Raw genomic sequence first — 19,388 nt, 5'->3', positions numbered from 1 at the left:
TTTGATGGTGACATCACGTGCCGTTCCATAGACATATACGGCGAATCAGTCTTAAAACACTTTTTCTCTATCATTTATTGCACTTACCAGTAATTTTTCAGTGGCCTATTTTTGCTGTTATTTGCAACAATGAAAAATAACAATTTTATGACTGTACTCCTCTGCACTAGCTCAGAAACAGTTGCAGCCTTGATAGCAGCTAACACTGCATTGCCTGTTAGTGCAAATTCATTTTGGGATGTATGCTGTGTATGGTAATTATCCTCATGCTGTAATTTAAAAAAAAATGTATGTTCAACAGCACCTGTCTCTTCTATGTCAAATTATTGCCTTTTAAGAGGTAAACTCAAAAATGTTTTCCATAACCTCCAAACTAGATGGAACCCATCACAGTGTTCAGGAAAACCTTATTTTATGAAACTATTTTTACGCTGAAGCCTTTAGGTACATACTGGGAAAGGAAGTTTGAGGTTTTATAGGGAAAAATAATTCTTTGAACTGTGTATGAAAACATTATTAAAGAAGAATGGGATATCATTGAAAAAAATAATTCTTAGTTTGTATTTCATGTTTTATGCCATGCAAGATTACCTTTTTAATATTTTTCAGTCAGTGAAATTTTGCTTTTCAAAGTGTCAAGTCATTTAATGTGTATCGTTATTCATTAATAAGCTGACAGATCAGTGTACGCTGTGATTATTAACAATCTGGTGATCCGCAAACAAATCATTTAGCATGCATTGCTGCACCAGAAAGTTTGTTACAGAAATATTTTTGCATTTGTGCGAGTATTTTATTTGCGACAACATGAGTTTAAGCAACACACATTGTGTAACATCAGTTGAGAGATAACATAAACCACACCTACTGCTTGGGATATATAGTAAGACTGTTGCTCTCTGTCAGGTTAGTTTCCATCACCAGAAAAACATTGCAGTATTCATTGGTTGTTTAACATAATTATTCACACATTAAATCACAAATGTAATAAAGAAGGGCAGCATGTTTTCATCCAGAATCTCAGTATCATCACCTTTAATATTGAAATCTTAAGTATAACTAACAATTTACCCATCCACTGTAGCTATCACCTTTTGTAATCTGAATGTTTCCATTCCTTTGTCTGTAACTGGAAGATCTCTACTTTCCACACTCTCCACTTGAATTTGATCTGTCTAATGCATGTATTCAGTAACCACATGGCAGATAAATTGGGGGTGAGAGATCTCTTTCAGAAACAAGAGACATATTGAATTGCTGTTCATTTTCTTAACAAGTCACTAGCAATGTGGTTCGTATTCATTTGTCATCCCCTTCACATCTCATAAAGAATTTGACACTATTCAAATAGCTTAATCGTTTGTTTTGTTATAACTGTTTTAAGCTGCAAGTTATCAGAGTTCCTCATAGATCATGATGTATAGATGCCAGTGTACAAACTGCATCTAGAAATGAAAAGTATTAAATTAGTCTTCTTTTCTTGATTAATATAAGTGTTATTTATAGTGTGTACTTGCTAGGTAATAACACTCGCAAATCAGCAGTCTCATTTTAGCTCACCTATAAACAAAGAAACTAATATTTCTTCAGATGGGGGTGGTCTGAAACAGCAGTGCAAACTACTCCAGTAAGTATTATTGTCACACTTCTATTACCAACAATGGAAATTCCTGCATAAAATAATGAAGGAAAGGCAAACACTAACCTGTAGCTGACTGACGTGTGGTGCATAAAAAAACAATGTGGTGCATAGAAGCACTCAAGATTTGCACTTACTTTCAAGCTCTTGTTCTTTTTCGAAGTGAAAGTGTACAGACACCCAAACGTGTGTATGTTTGGGCCATCATAAGACCATTGATTATGGGAGAGCACTTGCCTTTCAGATGGAGGGGTTAGAGAAAGACACATAAGGTGAGGTGGTGTAGTGAGAGGCAGGTCTTCAGACAGATAACTCAGTGGCTGCACAACAAGAAAGTGATAAGCAGGTTGGTGGAGGTTTAGGCTAGGGGGACTGAGAGCATAGGGTATGATGTAGACAGAATTCCCACTTGCGTAGTTCAGAGACAATAGTGCTGGAGTGGAGTATCAAAATGCTTTGAATAGTGAAGCATCTGTTGGTCATTTGTCTTGTGGTGCACAGCATGTTCGGCAACTGGATGGTCAAGTTTGCAGTTTGCCACAATTTGACGGTGGCCATTTATGGAGTAGACAGTTGGTTACGTGTCAGCCCACATAGAATGTACAGTAATTGCAGCATAGCTAATGTGTAAAATGGCTGCTTTAACAAGAGGCCATGCCTTTTACAGGGTAGGAAATGCATGTGACTAGACTATGATAGGAAGTGGTAGGTAGGTGGGTGTATGGGACAGGTCTTGCACCTGGGTCAGCCAGAAGGGATAGGCCCATAGGGTGCAGGATTGGAATAGGAATGAGCAAAGACATTTTGTAGGTTGGGTGATCGGCAGAACGTGACCTTGGGTGATGTGTGCAGGATATCCCTCATCTCTGGGCATAGATAGTCGAAATCCTGCTGAAGGATGTTGTTGAGCTCTTAAAGGCCAAAGTTATACTTGGTGATCAGAGGGACAATCATCTGGCATAGGAGATCTGCTTACAGATGAGCTGGATAGTATACTGTCAGTCAGTAAAGGCGCTGGTAAGGTTATCAATATATTTAGGCACCTCCCTGTTGGTGGACGGTGCACTTGATATGAACATACTTATTTTTGGAACCATGTGAGAGGTGGAGATAAACATCTAAGAAATAGGCTTGTTGAAATTAACCTGTGGAAAACCCAGGATGGAATATAAAACCATTATGGAAAAGGATAATTGCTACTCACCATGTAGCGGAGATGCTGAGTCGCTGTGCATATCTGCGACTTAGCATCTCTGCTATAAAGTGGCTTGTTTTGTTGAGAAGGACCAGGTGAAGCCAACTCCACCTTCTCCTTTCCTCTACTCACTCACAACTCCCCCCCCCCCCCCTCTGTCCCCCAACCCAGTCCCCCACCCTGTCTATACCCTTTCTATGTTTTACTCTCTGAAATCATTTTGTCTTGCTGTGCAACTCTCGTCCTTCCGTACCCCTCCCCACCTCCGTGAAAGGTAGCTGTCCACAGTAAGTGATAATCAACAGTCTTGCAGTGGGTGTTTACATTTATTTGTGTGTGTGTGTGTGTGTGTGTGTGTGTGTGTGTGATGAGAGAGAGAGAGAGAGGGGGGGGGGGGGGACACTGCAAGTAATGTAAGTGTATACTTTTGCTAGAGAAAGAGTAAGAGCTCGAAAGTTAGTGCAGGTAATCTTTTCTGCAGCATGTTTCTGTGCATCAGTCAATCAGTGAGTGTGTTCCCTTAATTTTATGTATTGTTCTATTACCATAAATTTTAAAGCTGAGGGAAGAACAAATTTAATCAATAATTACTAAGGGCTGTTTTGTTGGAATGAAATTTTGTCTACAGAGCATATCCACTTCTCATGTAATTGTTTGTCAGGTAGTAAATTGAAAACACTAACTTTTGGACCTGATGTTTAATTATCTTTACAGACAAGAACATACCATATTCTTCCCAGGACACGCTAGCAGGTAACTGATACATAAGTTGGACACATGACATTGGATTTAACAGTGCTACTTTTGGTGGTCATAATGTTGTTGAGAACAGTCATAATAACCTAAGACTTCCATGATAACATGAAAGCTCTAAAACAGACGGTGTGTGGATTTCTTGCCCACCTCTGGTAGTACTATGTATGGAGTCAGCAATCAGATTGTATTCAGATTTGCAGAACAAAATTCTTTATAGCCAACATACATTGTGTCGAAAGTCACGTGATTAAGGTGTGGCATAATGTTTGCCAATAAATGCAATGCAAATTTGGAATGTAATTTCATCGATAAAACAGTTAGATCGAGTTCAAAAGTGTCAGGGATTTTGTACACACCATTCTTAGGTGGCTTTATGATTTTCTTTCTATATCTGGAATGAATTAGGCATAAAGCTTAGAAGAGATAACTGCAAGGACATTTCACTTGTCTGCACAAAGTGTCACAGTTCAGGGCCAAAGTGTGATAATGGACCACCTGTGAAATTGTGGTTGTGTTTGCAATTTGGTTATGAACTTGCAAAACCAATGAACGGGAATGCCAAATGAAGGTTGTGGTAACAAATTTATATTTAGCATACCCTAATGTTTACATTCACACTTTGCATTCTAAAAGCTATGTACATACATCATACATAAACTATGAAAAATGCAAGAGTGAGCCCAGTGTGTAACTTCTACCCAGCTCAGTTGCACACTGCCCGCCATTTCCACCCCTCCTTTTCTTCCAGGTGGAGGAGGCCACCACATTTTTAGGTTTTGTACATAACTGGATCATATTGGCAAATCTCGGGCAGTGGCTTTGATAAATTAATTCCTGGTATGCATAAGTGAAAGTGACTAGACCAACATCAAATGTGGAGCAGTATCATGCAAAAAATTAGCAGTTTATCACACTTCGAAATAATTTTCAGCAGTGATATTCTCCAGTTTTGACAGTACGGTATGATTATCATCCTTGTCATAGGCGCTAGTAGTATAGTTTCCTATTGTAACTATTATGAAATAAGCAAAATTGCTTGAAGAGTGATATAATCTGGAGGAAATGTCACAGACTGTCGTAGATTAAAACTTATCTGCACATTTAACTTATAGACTGACTCTCTCTCTCTCTCTCTCTCTCTCTCTCTCTCTCTCTCTCTCTAGAATGTATCTAGCAAAATGTAAACAGTGTTACAAAAAAAAGTCACAACAATCTGTTTGATGATGGCACACGCTGTGCACTATGCTCAGTTTATAGATACTCCTATCTGATCCTGTTACAGTACAGCACTGTAAGAGATGTCACAGATACCTATTAGAGATCAGAAAAGTATGGGTCTAATGTCGAGGATTACACACAATAGAAATCAAGGCACCTCTGTTACATCAGTGTCTTCCATGATTATGTTAAGTCCGAGAACGGTGGTCCTGCAGTTGCTTCATACTCAACTTGTTCTGTTAGTGAATCCTGATGGAGTGGTAGTCGTGACACACTATGATTCCGAGTGCACAATATTGTTTTGAACTAGCACTGACAGTGTGAAATTTCAGATTGTTAGAATCAGATGGCCGCTAACAAAGTTGTTTATGATTAGATTGTGGAGGGTGAGAGACAAAATGTAATTGATGTAGTTTATACAATTGGAAGTGTAAACCATTAGAAGCCTGTAAAAAGTTTGATGCTACAGTCCACACTTCAGTCGAAAAACACGCAAAGTTCATCCAATGCAAACAAAATTTTCTTCTTTATTCCACCTCCACCATGAGAAAACACGTATGGTCCTTCAAATGAAAACTGGGCAGTGAGTAACGGCATTGTTATGTCCCTAAGATAAAAAAAATTGTGCTATTTTCTTTTGGTTATTGCAATTTGGATTTATGGGTTAACAGAAGGTTGGTTAGCTTAGCACTCATTTCTGTAACTTTTTCAGAGAGCACTGTAAATTTATTTCAAAAATGAATTACCATTTAGTTGTGTCTGTCTGTCTGTCTTTCTTTTCTTTTCTTTTCTCACTGAGGCAATATGATGACACAGAAGCTGAAAATGATTTAAAACATAGTTTGGAACCCCACTCATGATGGTAATATGGTGGAACTAATGGCAACAAGTAGACCTTACCTTTTGACGATGTCCACATCGAAACTGGTATCAGTGAACAGCAGTTGGGGCAACGATGATTACCAAAGTAGAGGGGGCCTTGATGCTCTTTGGCAGGTTCATGCTTGGCTACCACGGGGCTCCAGTCATGGAGCAGCTTTTCCCTTCCATGCTGCATGTCTGTCCTCTTGCTGTTCTTTTTTCCCCTTCCTTGGGAAACATGTCTGGGCTTCTCTCTCTCTCTCTCTCTCTCTCTTTTTCTTTATGTATTTGCATTTTCGGTAGTCAGTATCAGAATACTCTCCATTGTTCTTTGTTCCTTTTTCCTTTCTTTGTTCACCTTCACCAATCCTTCCTCTACTATGGTGTTTGTGGTTCCTCTTTTTCTTTTTCATTCCTGCGTGCTCCTGAAGGCCAGCCCACACTTCTGATGTGTTACAGGTAACTGGGTCGGCAGGTAGGGTTTGCACATATCCCCTGGTACAGGCCAGTCCCAGGGAGAGGTGATTGCCTGAGCTGCTACCTTCCCAAATTGCCGATTGATTCCTCTGTCAGGTGTTTGGGAGGTGTGACTTGAGTTGTGACGAATCACATAAGGCAGGTGCGCCCCCTTCTGATGGGGGCTCCCAGTTGGAAGGAGCTTGCCATCGGAGAGGCTGGCAATTATGGGGGAATTTCTCACAATGAGCCCATCTTCTTCACAGTCAATGGCTATGTAACGCAAACGGATTGAGGCTAACGATTCAAAGACCCTCCCAGCTGCACCAATGGTCCTTGTGGTTTCATGTACTGAAGACGGTCAGTCCTTATCTACAATCAATCCATTTATTATTCGGAAAGGTGTTGATGCAATTTCAGGCCCTGTGAAATCCTGCTCTCGTTTATGCAATGGCCTTATGCTTTTGGAGACTATTTCTGATTCTCAAACACACCAACAGCTTGCAGCTTCGCTCCTCACCAACTTGAAGACCCTCTTCAACGGTGTCACTTCATACCCTCACCCAGCAATCCTCCGTGTCACCAGTGCACACTACCAACCAATTTTGTGCCCTGGACTCTTTAGGCCATCAGTCGGAGAATGCTGATGGTGCTGTAGATCTCATGGAGCAGGATCCTCCTGCCTCTGTGCCCTGTAGCAGCGAGTCTTCAAAGGCTGGCTCTCGGCAGCTGCCAAGGTGACAGTCCTCCTTTCTTTTGTCATCTTGACTCTCATCCAGTGGAATGCTGGCAATGCTCAATCCAGCAATGATGATTTTCGGCTGCTCTTAGAATTGCAGCCCACTTGTTCTCTGCCATCAGGTAACAAAATTGCGTCCTCAAGACCGCTTTCAGCTCTTGCATTTCTTCCCAGTCTGTTGAGGACGGCATTCCATCTCAGTGGGAGGTATCATGCTGCTCATACGGGATGACGTTCATAGTCAACCCATCTCCCTGACTACCAACCTTCAAGCTGTTGCAGTTCGCCTTTTCCTTCCTCACTTGACATTTCCTGTTTTTACCTTTTACATCTCTCTGTCATTTGGTCTCACCATGGCAGACTTCCTCCAGCTTATTGAGCAGCTACCTCACACCTTTCAGCTGCTCGCTGGCTTTAATGTGCACCATCCCCTTTGGTGTTCTCCCAGAAGCTGTCAGAGAGGTGCTCTCTTGGCTGATTTTCTCAGTCAACTTAATCTCTTCTGCCTTAACACAGGAGCACCCACATTCCTTTCAGACTCCATGCACATTCTAGTCCCATTTGGACGTATCCTTCTGCACAGCCCAGCTTGCCCATCGTCTCGAGTAGCCCGTTGTCTCTGATGTGCACTCGAGCGATCATTTCCCGTGTGCTATCCATTTGCTGCTTCCTATCACACCTACATGCACACCCAAATGGCAGCTTACTAAGGCTGACTGAAGGCTTTACTCCTCTGTGCCGACCTTCAACGAACAACATTTCCCCAGTTGTGATTACCAGGTAGAATATCTTAAAAACGTTATCCTTACCACTGCAGGACATTCCATTCTTCACACTTCCTCTTTATCACTCCGTGTCCTGGTCCTTTTGTGCACTGAGGCACAATGCAATTCGCTGGCAGAAACATGCTGTCTGTGTTTTTAACCATCATTCTATGATGGCAAACTGGATTCATTATAAGAAGTTGCGTGCACAGTGCCGTTGCATTCTTCGGGATATCAAAAAAGCTAGCGGGATTTCATTCACTAGTTCTTTTGACAATTCCACTCCTTCTGACGGCTCTCTGTGACCAAGATCCATTCCCCAATTTCCGGCCATACAGTAGCAGACAATGTCGTCGTGGATCCTAAAGCTATCACAAACACCTTGGGCCGCCATTTTGTGGAGATTAAGAGCTCCTCCCACTATCGCCCTGCCTTCTCCTCCATTGCAAACGAGTGGAAGCGGCTTGGCCAATACCCTTCCCTTCTCAGAATTGTGAGTGCTACAGTGCCGCCTTTACTATGAGGGGGCTAGATCGTGCTCTCACTTCATCCTGATCCTCCACCACAGGCTCAGATGATGTTAACATTCAGATTTTGCAGCACCTTTCTCTTGTGGGCAAGCACTTTCTGCGTCATATGTACAACCACACCTGGGAAGACGGCACATTTCTCAGATGCTGGCATGAAGCCATACCCATACCTAAACCTGGTAATGACAAACACCTTCCTTCTAGCTACTGCCCTCTTTCTCTCACCAGCTGTGTTTGCAAGGTGAAGTTACATATGATTCATGCCCAGATGGTATGGTGGCTCGAGTCTTGCTGTGGGAACAGTCTTCGTCCCCACCCATGAGATTTCATCTTGATTTTTCGTCAGGGCACTGATGACAGTGATGTCGAGCGCCCCCTCAACCCAACTCATCGTCATCATCCTCATTATCATCATAGAGTCTCACAATTTATTAATCACTGCATAGTATGGATTTCGAACGCGCCATTCTGCAGTTGACTGTCTCGTCACTTTGTCCACCCATCTCGTGAATGATTTTCTGCATGAATCCCAGACTGTGGCCATGTTTTCGATTTGGAGGAAGTGTATGATATCTGCTGGAGGCCTGGTATCCTCTGTACTCTCTCTGTGTGGGCTTCCATAGCTGCCTGCCCCATTTCCTTCAGGAATTTTTAAAAGATAGAGTTTTCAAGGCACATGTGGGTTTTACCTTGTCAGACACCTTTATCCATGACGTGTTCCTCGGTCCAATCCAGAGCACAGTCCTCTTCGCTATCGCCATGAACCCTATAATGGCCTGTCTCCCACCAGGCATCTCCAGCTCCCGCCTTGTCGATGACTTTGCCATCTATTGCAGTTCTCCACGGACTTGGCTCCTTGAGCGGGATCTTCGGCGATGTCTCGATCATCGTTACTTACGGAGCATCGACAATGGCTTTCACTTTTCCACTGAAAAAAATGTTTGTATGAATTTCTGGTGATGCAGTTGGTTTCTTCCACCATCCTTACATCTTGGGCCTGTTGCTCTTCCGCTCATTGAGACTACGAAATTCCTGGGGCTTGTGCTCGATAGGAAACTTTCTTGGTCCTCTCACAAATCTTACCTGGTAGCCTGCTGTACACGGTCCCTCAATGCCCTACATGTCCTCAGTCGTACTTCCGGGGGAGCAGATTGAACCACCCTCCTCCGGTTCTTTGTCAGTTCGAAACTAGAGTATGGTGTTTCATTTACGCATCTGCATGTCCGTCCCTCTTACACCATCTCAATAGTATCCACCATTGTGACATCAGTTTTGCCACTAGCGCCTTTTACACTAGCCCGGTTGAGTTAGTATGCGAGCAGATACGCATGCCATTTGTCTGCCATGCCTGGCCACCCATCCTATGCCCGCATCCCTTGTCTCTGTTACCTCCTGCAGCTAGCTTTCAACTCATGCTCCGACAGCTTAACTTCACACTTCCTGCAACTTTCCCAGTAGATGTAAACTCTTCACCAGCTTGGCTTCGTGCAGTGGCCTGTGTTCACCTTGGGCTTCATTCACTTTCTAAGGAGACTACTCCAGCCTCACTCTATCGCCTTGAGTTTCACAACCTTTGCACGGATCTTTACGACAGTATCTTTGTGTACAATGATGGCTCTCAGACTTACCTTGGTGTCATGTGTGCCTTCGTCATTGACGCAAACGTTTTTTGGTATTGGCTTCCAGAACACTGCTCAGTATTTACAGTAGAGCTCTTTGCCCTGTATCAGGCCATGCAGTACATAAGATGGCATAGGCTTTTTAATTGTCATCTGCTCCGCCTCTGTGTGCTGTACACTGTCCATTCCTTAGTGTAACTGGTCCAGGAAAGCTGTTACTTGCTCACTCTCGATGGAGCAACTGTGATGTTTAAGTGGGTATCTGTTCACATCGGTCTGATGGGAAACAAGGCTGCTGACTCTGCTGCCAAGGCTGCAATCCTCGTACCTGTGTGTGCTAGTTCTTACATTCCCCCCAGTGATCACTGTGTTGCCATCTGTCAGGAGCTGGAGTCACATTGGTATCAACCCTGGTCCTCCTTTCATGGGTCCTCTCTCAGCAGCTAGGATGACCTCCTTGCGGCCCTCTGGCCATGAGGAGATCATTTTAGCTAGGTTGCGAATCAGGCACTGCCTTTTTAGCCATCACCATTTAAGTGGTGTTCCCCCACCATTTAGTACTCATTGCATTCGAGCTTTGACGGTCCACCATTTGCTGACAGAATGCCCCTTTTTCAACCACTTAAGTTCTCATTTGTGTTTGCTGTCTGAATTATCGACCGTTTTAGCAAACGATGCCTGGACTGTCGACCACGTTTTACTTTTTATCTGTCATAGTAATATGACCTTCGTTTCTCTATGGCGCGTTTTATAGACCTTCCTTCACGTCCCTGATTTTAGCTGTCTCCTCTTCCAATGATTGGAATTAACGTGTAGTCGTTTGTGATCTACAGTTCTGACATGGCTTCATATGACACTAGTTGCCTATGCAACCAAAACAAACAAAATGAAGTACAAAGGACAACAAAAACAAGCAGAAAGCTATACATGTTCAGTAAACTACGTAAAAAATCGGTAGTATCGTAAATCACTGAAGAACTTGAAACTTTCAGCTCAGGGCAGTAGTATGTAGAGGAACTGTGGTTGAAATTTAAAAGAATAATTGACATAGATAGTGACTGACTGGATAGATATGTACCCAGTACAACAGTTCATAATGGAGGAGACCTTCCATAGTCACCATAAAGAAATTTCTAAAAAAAACATAGACTAATGCATTATAGGTGAAAAACAAAGCATAGGACTATAGACAGACATGCCAAATGAAATGTTTGGCTGTAAAGAGAGCAATGCTTGGTGACTTCAATGACTACCGTAGCAGAATATTGTCAATTGACTTTTCATAAAATCCAAAGAAATTCTGGTCTTATGTAAAAGTTGTTAGAGGCACCAGAATTAGTGTCCGGTCCCTTGTGAATGAGACAGGAACTGAAATTGAGGGTAACAAAGAAAATCTAAAATGCTCACTTTCATTTTTAAATATTCACTTAGAATTGAAAATCCAAGAGAATGGCCACAATTTAATCCTCATATTACTGAAAAGGCGAGTGAAATAAGTTTCAGTGTAAGTGGTGTTGAGAAAAAGCTGAAATTGTCTAAACTGAACAAAGCTCCAGGGCATGGAATCCCTGTCAGATACTATACTGAATTTGTGGCTCAGTTAGCCCCTCGTCTAACTATAATCTGTTGTAGATCCCTTGAACAAAAAACCATGCTCCATAGTTGGAAGAAAGCACAGGGTGTAAAGCGTAGTTCACACCCATCTACGAGAAGGGTAGAAATAGTGATCCACAAAACTACTGTCCATTGTGCTTGACATTGATTTATTGTAGAATCTTAAACATATTTGTATTTCAAACATAATGAATGACCTCTTCAATGTCAACCAACATGAATTTGAAAACATCAATCATGTGAAAACCAAATTGCAACTTTTTCACAAATCACTGAAAGCTTTGGATCAGGGCAGTCAGGTAGATGTATTTCTTGATTTCCGAAAAGCATTTGACTCTGTGTATCACACATATGTTTATTGCCAAAAGTTCAATCGTATGGGTATCAAGTGAAATTTGTGACTGTATTGAGGGCTTTTTGGCAGGGATCCTGCAGCATTTAATCTTGGATGGAGAGTCTTCATTGGATGTAGAAATAAATTCAATTGTGACCCATGGAAGTGTTTTGGGACCCTTGCTATTTGTGTTGCATATTAATGACCTTGTGGACGATATTAATAGTAACCTCAACTTTTTTTGCAGATGATGCAGTTATCTACAATGAAGTATTGTTTGAAAGAAGCTGCATAACTATTTAGTCAGATCTTGATAAGATTTCAAAATGACTCGAAGATAGGCAACTTGCCCTAATTGTTGAGAAATGTAAAATTGTGCACTTCACAAAACGAAGAGAGGTAGTATCCTATGACTAAAATATCAGTGAGTCACAGATGTAATCGGCCAACTCTAACCAATACCTGGGTGTAGGGATATGAAATGGTTTGATCATGTAGGCTCAGTCAGGGTAAAGCAGGTAGTAAACTTTGCTTTATTGGTAGAACACTGGAGGAATGCAATCAGTTTACAAAGGACATTGCTTACAAATCACTTGTGTGGCCAGTTTTCGGTTATTGCTCATGTATGTGGAACCCATACCAGAGGGGAGTGACATGGGATATTGAACATACACAGAGAAGGGCAACATTAATGATCACAGGTTTGTTTGACCTGTGGGAAAGCGTCATAGAGATGCTGAAGAAACTGAACTGGCAGACTCTTGTGGGTGGTGGTGGTGGTCTGCAGTCTGAAATCTGGTTTGATGCAGCTTTCCATGCTATTCTATCCTGTGTGAGTGTCTTCACCTGCGAATAACTACTGCAACCTGTGTGTCTCCGAATCTGCCTGTTATTCATCTCGTTGTCTCCCTTTACAATTTATACCCCCCCCCCCCCCACACACACACACACACACACACACACACACACACACACACACACACACACACTCTTCCCTCCAACACTAAACTGGTGATCCCTTGGTGTCTCAGAATCTGTCATATCAACTGATCGCTTCTGTTGGTCATGTTGTACCATAAATTTCTTGTCTTCCCAAATTCTATTTAGTACCTCCTCATAGTTACACGACTTGCCCATTGAATCTCCTGCTTTCTTCTGTAGCAGCACATTTCAAAAGCATCTGTTCTCTTTTTGTCCAAACTATTTATTGTCTATGTTTCTCTTCCATACATGGTTATACTCCAGACAAACAATTTCAGAAAAGACTTCTTAAATCCATAATTGATGTTAGCAAATATCTGTTCTTCGGAAATGCTTTTCTTACCATTGCCAGTTTACATTTTAGATTCTCTCTGCTTTGACAATCATCAGTTACGGATTTAAATGTATCATTTCCTAATCAGATTCCCTTAATATCACCTGATTTAAATCTACTACATTCCATTATCCTTGTTTCGCCTTTGTTGTTGTTCATCTTATATCCTCCTTCCAAGACACTGTCCAACTGCTCTTCAAAGTCCTCTGCCATCTCTGACAGAATTACAATATCAACAGGAAACTTCAAAGTTTTTATTTCTTCTCGCTGGACTTTAATGACTACTCCAAATTGCTCAGTGTATGTATTGAATAACATCGTTGATAGGCTACAACCCTATCTCACTCAGTTTTCAACCACTGCATCCTTTTCATCCAAGACCACGTCCATATCTTGGGCAAAGCCTACTGATAGACACAGCAGGTGTACATTGACTTTCTTTCCTGCCCTGAACGTAATTTCCCCTAATGGTTTCCATTAATGCGTCTTAACATTGGAGCTCCCAATAAGTAGCAAACCCCTGCACTATGTGCCTGCTAGGACCCTGCTGAAGGAACAGCCACCTTTCCACCCGCAGGGCAAAATGGCGAGACCAGTCAGTCAGTGTCCACATTGGCCCTCTGCCTCAAGCAACGCACATGTTACCAGATGAAGCAAAGCTACATTTGCCTATGTAATTACTTTCCAGTAAAACCTTTTGTTTTCATGTAAAAAAATTAAAAACATTATTTTGGGATTTGTGCATGTTCTTTATTATGCATTCATTCTCATTTGATTTTGAGGAAATTATTTTGTTAAAAAGAATTTTTTTTTTAATCTTATAGTGTGACATCACAGCTTCATAATGAAATGTTCTTTTCGGTGTTGCCAATAGTTATTTTGTCTCTTCGGAGTAAAGTAAAATGCCACTTACTTTTTGAAAAGTTTGCAGTGAAACATATAGTCACTGGCCATTTTATGTTTGGTCGTTTCGTGGCATGCATTGCTATCTATGAAATATAGCTAACATGCCAGAAATTGTTTTTGATTCAGAGGGACAGTCAGAACTCCTCATTTTCGAGAAAAAACATGAGATATATTGCAAGTTATCCGTGACAAGGTTTGCACATAAGTGCCACATGCAAGGCTATTGCTTTCTGATAATCAGAGTGCAGATCTACCACATGTTTCTCTTTTTCATATGCTACTGGTACTAGTCGACACTAGAAATGAAAAATCTTACTAAAATGAAAAGATACCGGGACTCGTCAGCTGATGTTGAGTGTGTGTTTTTTCCAACCTATGCTCCCTGATTTAAACAAACTTTGTGACAGGCTCAAAAGAATTATGAAAGTTAAATTGCTGTTACTTCTGAATGAGCAGCTGGACAAAGCCGAGGACACCACCTCGGGATTTCCATTATCATGGGCTGCTTCCATTGCTTGATAAACATCGTCCACCCTTTTGCAGAGTTCACCACCCACTGCGACTTTAACAGTGGTGACTGATCTGTCTTCAAATCCAGCAATGTTTCTTCTTAATATTCCTCAAGCTGAATCATATACTACTTTGCAAAATTAAACAGTTTCGGAAATACTATCGTACATTTATTAATAACTATTAACTATGTATTTACTAAATTGAATGATGTCCCATACTAGGTGGTTTTACTAAAAATAAACTTTTCGTAGCAGCTATCGTAACATCACTCTTTAACACTCGCACCACTTACCATATTATAATGAATAGTTTCTCAGTAGAAGTGGCAAGTCGAAAATTTCTGTCTTGCTTTGTCAAAATAGCTGGTACTAAGTGCTCCAAAAATAGGAAACTAGACTCATTCTGTAGAATTTGTGTTCTTTGTGGGAGAGCTTATGAGAAACCACAGCTGAACTATTTTTTATATTTATAGCATTTTACAGGTGAACCCGTACATCCTTATCTCTATAATTTTTGTTCTTTAAATAAAAAGAGGGGGGTAAAGGAAAACATACAAAATATTATTCTTTGAAACTTGGAAAAAATGTAAAAAGTGTAGTTTATTTTATGTACTTAATTGTCTATGTTGTGAGAAAATAATGAATACACATCCATTTTGGCTTGTCATGCCCAAATAAATATGTTCAGTTGAATACTTGTAGCTTTGACAACTTAAATTGTATCTGTCGTTTCAGGAATGATGAAAAGACTGCACAAGACTACAAGGTCCAAGGAGGTTCAGTTCTACATTTGGTACTGGCACTCAGGGGTGGTGCAGAAGCTTAAATATCTTCTATGATGGTGGAAATGTATGGAATTTAACGCTGAGAAAGACTGTTATGGTGAACTCACCCATAATAAGAATTAAGTTTTTATGTAATGGCAATATGGAGAAAGTGTAAACCTACTTGTACCATGTTCAGTTTTCTTGGAACGGTGCATGCTATATTTGCCTTAAAATTGCAGACAGCCCACTTGATAACAGAAATTTGTATTTCTCCTGAAACACATTAAAATTTATTTTGGAATATTATGAAAACTTTATAGCCTAGAATATTTGAACTGAGTTTTAATAATTTTAATAGCTAATTATTTCAAATGTTCATAACTTTTATGTGAAAAAGAATGGGAGAACATTCTTTGGTTGTATATAAAGCTGTTTGTATATATTTATTAATTACTTTTTATTTTTAAATGCTCTGTTTTGCATTTAATGTATGATCTGGAGAAAAGATTTAGTACAGACAAAACCAAAATTCGTTGTTGAAAATATTAGTTATCCCATAATGACCACTTTTCAAAAGTGTAAAGTTGTTAATTAAAATTAATTCTTAAAATGTATTGGTTAATTTTTTTTCATATCTAAAGCATGATGGTGACTGAAAGTGTGTTGAAACATGAACTGATGTTCAGAAGGTAATATTAGTGAAGTAGTATGCTCCAAACACTATATTATGATACCACCATCAAACCTCAATATAATTACAGTTCCCAACGTAGTTTGAAAAATTTGGTAGTGAATCTCAAATAGTTCAGTATAAAGTTGTAGTATGGAACATTCAGGACAAAATGTTGTCAGGTAATCTATTAATTTATATTAGGTAACCTGCTTTACCCATTAATGTCATAATATTTTTAATCATTTGATGATAAGTTTCCTTCCATGGTATGTTTAACTGTCCATATTGCGCAGGTAAAGTTACGTGCCCTCTGCTCAAACTGCAATTGCACTTAGTGCTAGGATGATACCTTTGAAGAGAATACAATCAGATTCCTTCCTTGTCTTTACTCTGTGCTCAGTCTCGGGTGGTCTTATTCTTGATGTGATGATGAATATTAGCTTTCTTTTTGCATTTGTGCTTTGGGGCATCTGCAGCCATTTGGCACTGATTCAGTAATGAGAGAAACAATATCTTATTGTATATTCAAATAGATTTTGTCATTGCAATTTAATAATAGCTGCAAGATCTAGTAAATTTCAAGTGTTTTATGAGAGTATGTTCTTTGGGCGAACCACATAAAACCTTCTAATACTTAAGTGGCATGCCAGTATTGACTGGAAACTGATAAAATAGTATTTTCCAATATCTTTTGGAGATGAACGTTATTTTGAGGTTCCAGTGTAGAAATGGCAGTTGAAAGGTGATTCTGTATGTGTCAAATTCCGATTGGCTGTCTCAATATTCTGCATTTTCCCTAAATCACTTTAGGCAAATTGAGTCATTGTTGCAGTTATATTTGAAAACTAAGAAAGATGATGGGAAAATGACAAAGTATAGTGGGAAGAACAGTCTTTCTGATGATTGACTTGTCACTTCAAATCACACTGATGGAATCTAGCACCTATCTGCATTTGGTAATGCGTGTCAGTTCTTTTTGCAGTTGGCTGTGAAAGTAGTGGAATGACAAGTACTTTTCTACTATTAGCTTTTTCGCATCATCTGAGTTATTAGTGGTCAGGACTGTGTGCTAGTATTTATGAGTTTGGTAGGTTTAATGATCACTTAAGTACCAATATGCTAGCTTGACGGTCACCAATGTACCATTTGTCATTAACCATTTCAATTGAATCTGATACACTGACTTTAATACTGGAGTAAATGATTTTTATATTACATTCATTACATGAGGCTGTACCTCCAACGAATGACATTACTTCCTCATATTCTTCTGAACCCTAGGTTTGGTTGATTCCTCATAATGAATAAATAGACATTGAATTCAGGAGCAATGACTGACTTGATGACTACAGTTAGTTATATGACATTCAGTTTAGTAAATCTGCTGTAATTCCTTTGGCATTTGCATTGCTCAATAATATGTTATCTTCCTCTTAGTACTGCATAGTGGCCACTGGTGTATGTTTTGCAGTGATAATCATTGTTCCATATAACAACAAAAGTGTGTTCTTAAAGGTGGTTACCTGCTGCTTGGAACATGTTAACTACGTTAAAGTTGCAGTGGTTAATATTTACAGATGTAAAATGTTCCATCGTGAATGCTCCATTTTCTGGAGCATACAAAACACAAACAGTTCGGACATGTGGAATTGCAAAATGCCTTATACTACCAATTGATGGATATTGAAATGTATGTAATTGTTTTCCCCTCTGTGCTTCATTTCATGCAGTGAGCTTCATGATGTTTGTCTCGCTGTGACACTACTATGTCATCGCTTTCATTTTGGTGTGTCATAGTTCACTACATGTTGCCCCTTTTCAGTGTAATAAATTACATGAATCAGTTAAGGTTAAAAGTATGTTAAGGATGTAATGGGTAACATTCAGGTGTCTTAATAGTGTCTTTAAATTTCATTATCTTGCCTTTTGTAGATTCTTCTCTCAACTGGTTTGGATTTCTCACTTATCTTTGGTTTCCTGAATAGTTCTACTTGAGCTGTTATAAACGTGACCGTTGATTTCTGTTATTAGTAAGTTTTATTTGTGAGAAAGTATTGATCTTTATCTTTGGAGCTACTTTCAGGAGCCTAGAGGTGTATTATGCATTAAAGGCATCATGATAACTCTGCAGCTAAGTGCCAGACTACAGATTCAAGATTCTGTGGTTCAGTGACTGTTTAGTCGTAGAATTTTGACTTGCCACTTGTTACATGTTTGCCATTTCGTAATTTTTATTTGAAAAAATGAGGAGTATCACCCTTGTTTGGAGTCCAGGTTAAACTGAGAGTTCCCCTATACTGTACAGGGTAAGCCAGTTAAAAAGTAGGTGACATCCAACAGGACCATGCCTAGTAAAGCTCTCTGGTGTTAAAACTAACTGTTGAGTTGGTAAAGCTGTGATCATATCTTTATTGCAATGCTATAATCTTTTTAGCACCACATGAACTAGTTAGGGAGGAATATTTAATTTGTTACACGTAGTGTGTTTGATTACTGTGTTTTGTGTATTTTTTACAATCTTGTTTCCTGTGTCTGTCAAGTGTTTATGTTTCTGTATTGTGACTTGTAATTCTTTTTTTAATTTGCTTTATATATTTTGTTGTTCAGCTTGTTTATTATTTGTGTGTTGTACCCATTGACTGGTTATCGTATGTAGTTCCTGGGCGTAGTGATTCGAATTGTTCTACTTGCGGCTGTAGGTTTCCTGAATATTAAAAAATTATGTTTGTTATTAATTCTTTGTCGAGTGATGCCTAAGAAATTTAGTTTTGTGTTTTCTTCTGTCTTAGTGGTGAATTTATTTTTGGCCAAAATGTGTTTATATCACTGTGTAGTTGTTTTATGCGGGTGTCTGTTTCATCTGTCTCGCAAGTGATGATGTAGTACATCAACAGTAGCAGTATTGTTTTGGATGTATAATTTCATTGAATATTTTGCTTTCAATGTTGTTCAGAAATTGCAAGTAGATTACTGATTGGTGAGCCCATTAGTAGAACTTCTTTTTTAGATAGACTTCCTTTTGAAAGTGAAGTAGTTCTGTTATAATCTTCAAGATGGCTTCAATTTAATCTATGCGTGCATTTTTTCTATTCCATTGTTTCTTCAGTTCTTTTATATCACTGATTGTTTCTCCTATTGGCACATTTCTGTGCGCAGATGTGATGTCAAAAGATAAAAGATTTGCTGTTAGTGGTACATGTGTGTATCTTCTGTCTTTCCTATCAGTTAATTGTGTTGTAGGATTGTGTGTGTGTGTGTGTGTGTGTGTGTGTGTGTGTGTGTGTGTGTACCTAGGTAGTAATACAATGCGTTTTTGAAGTTAATTACCTGTCTACTTTGACAGTTGTCAGTATGACATGGAATTAACAAAGCATGAAAAAGAATTCTTGAAACACAACATACGCGCCCGCATCTCGTGGTCGTGCGGTAGCGTTCTCGCTTCCCACGCCCGGGTTCACGGGTTCGATTCCCGGCGGGGTCAGGGATTTTA

The 19,388-nt window shown here is 39.8% G+C and overlaps 1 protein-coding gene across 1 annotated transcript in view; it reads left to right on the top strand.

Annotated features, from left to right (window-relative positions):
- The window catches only part of LOC126234640 (NEDD8), a 29,973-nt gene extending 14,134 nt beyond the window's left edge, over positions 1-15,839 (top strand). The window contains exon 4 of the mRNA XM_049943370.1: positions 15,194-15,839. Within this exon, the coding sequence (XP_049799327.1) occupies positions 15,194-15,284 (91 nt within the window). The 3' untranslated portion in view covers positions 15,285-15,839. The remainder of the gene's footprint in view (positions 1-15,193) is intronic.
- Positions 15,840-19,388: the final 3,549 nt, after the last annotated feature.

The sequence above is a fragment of the Schistocerca nitens genome, chromosome 2, assembly GCF_023898315.1.
Source record: "Schistocerca nitens isolate TAMUIC-IGC-003100 chromosome 2, iqSchNite1.1, whole genome shotgun sequence".
Lineage (NCBI taxonomy): Eukaryota > Metazoa > Arthropoda > Insecta > Orthoptera > Acrididae > Schistocerca > Schistocerca nitens.
Note: the sequence above shows the minus strand (reverse complement) of the source record. Positions and strands in the feature narration are given on the sequence as shown.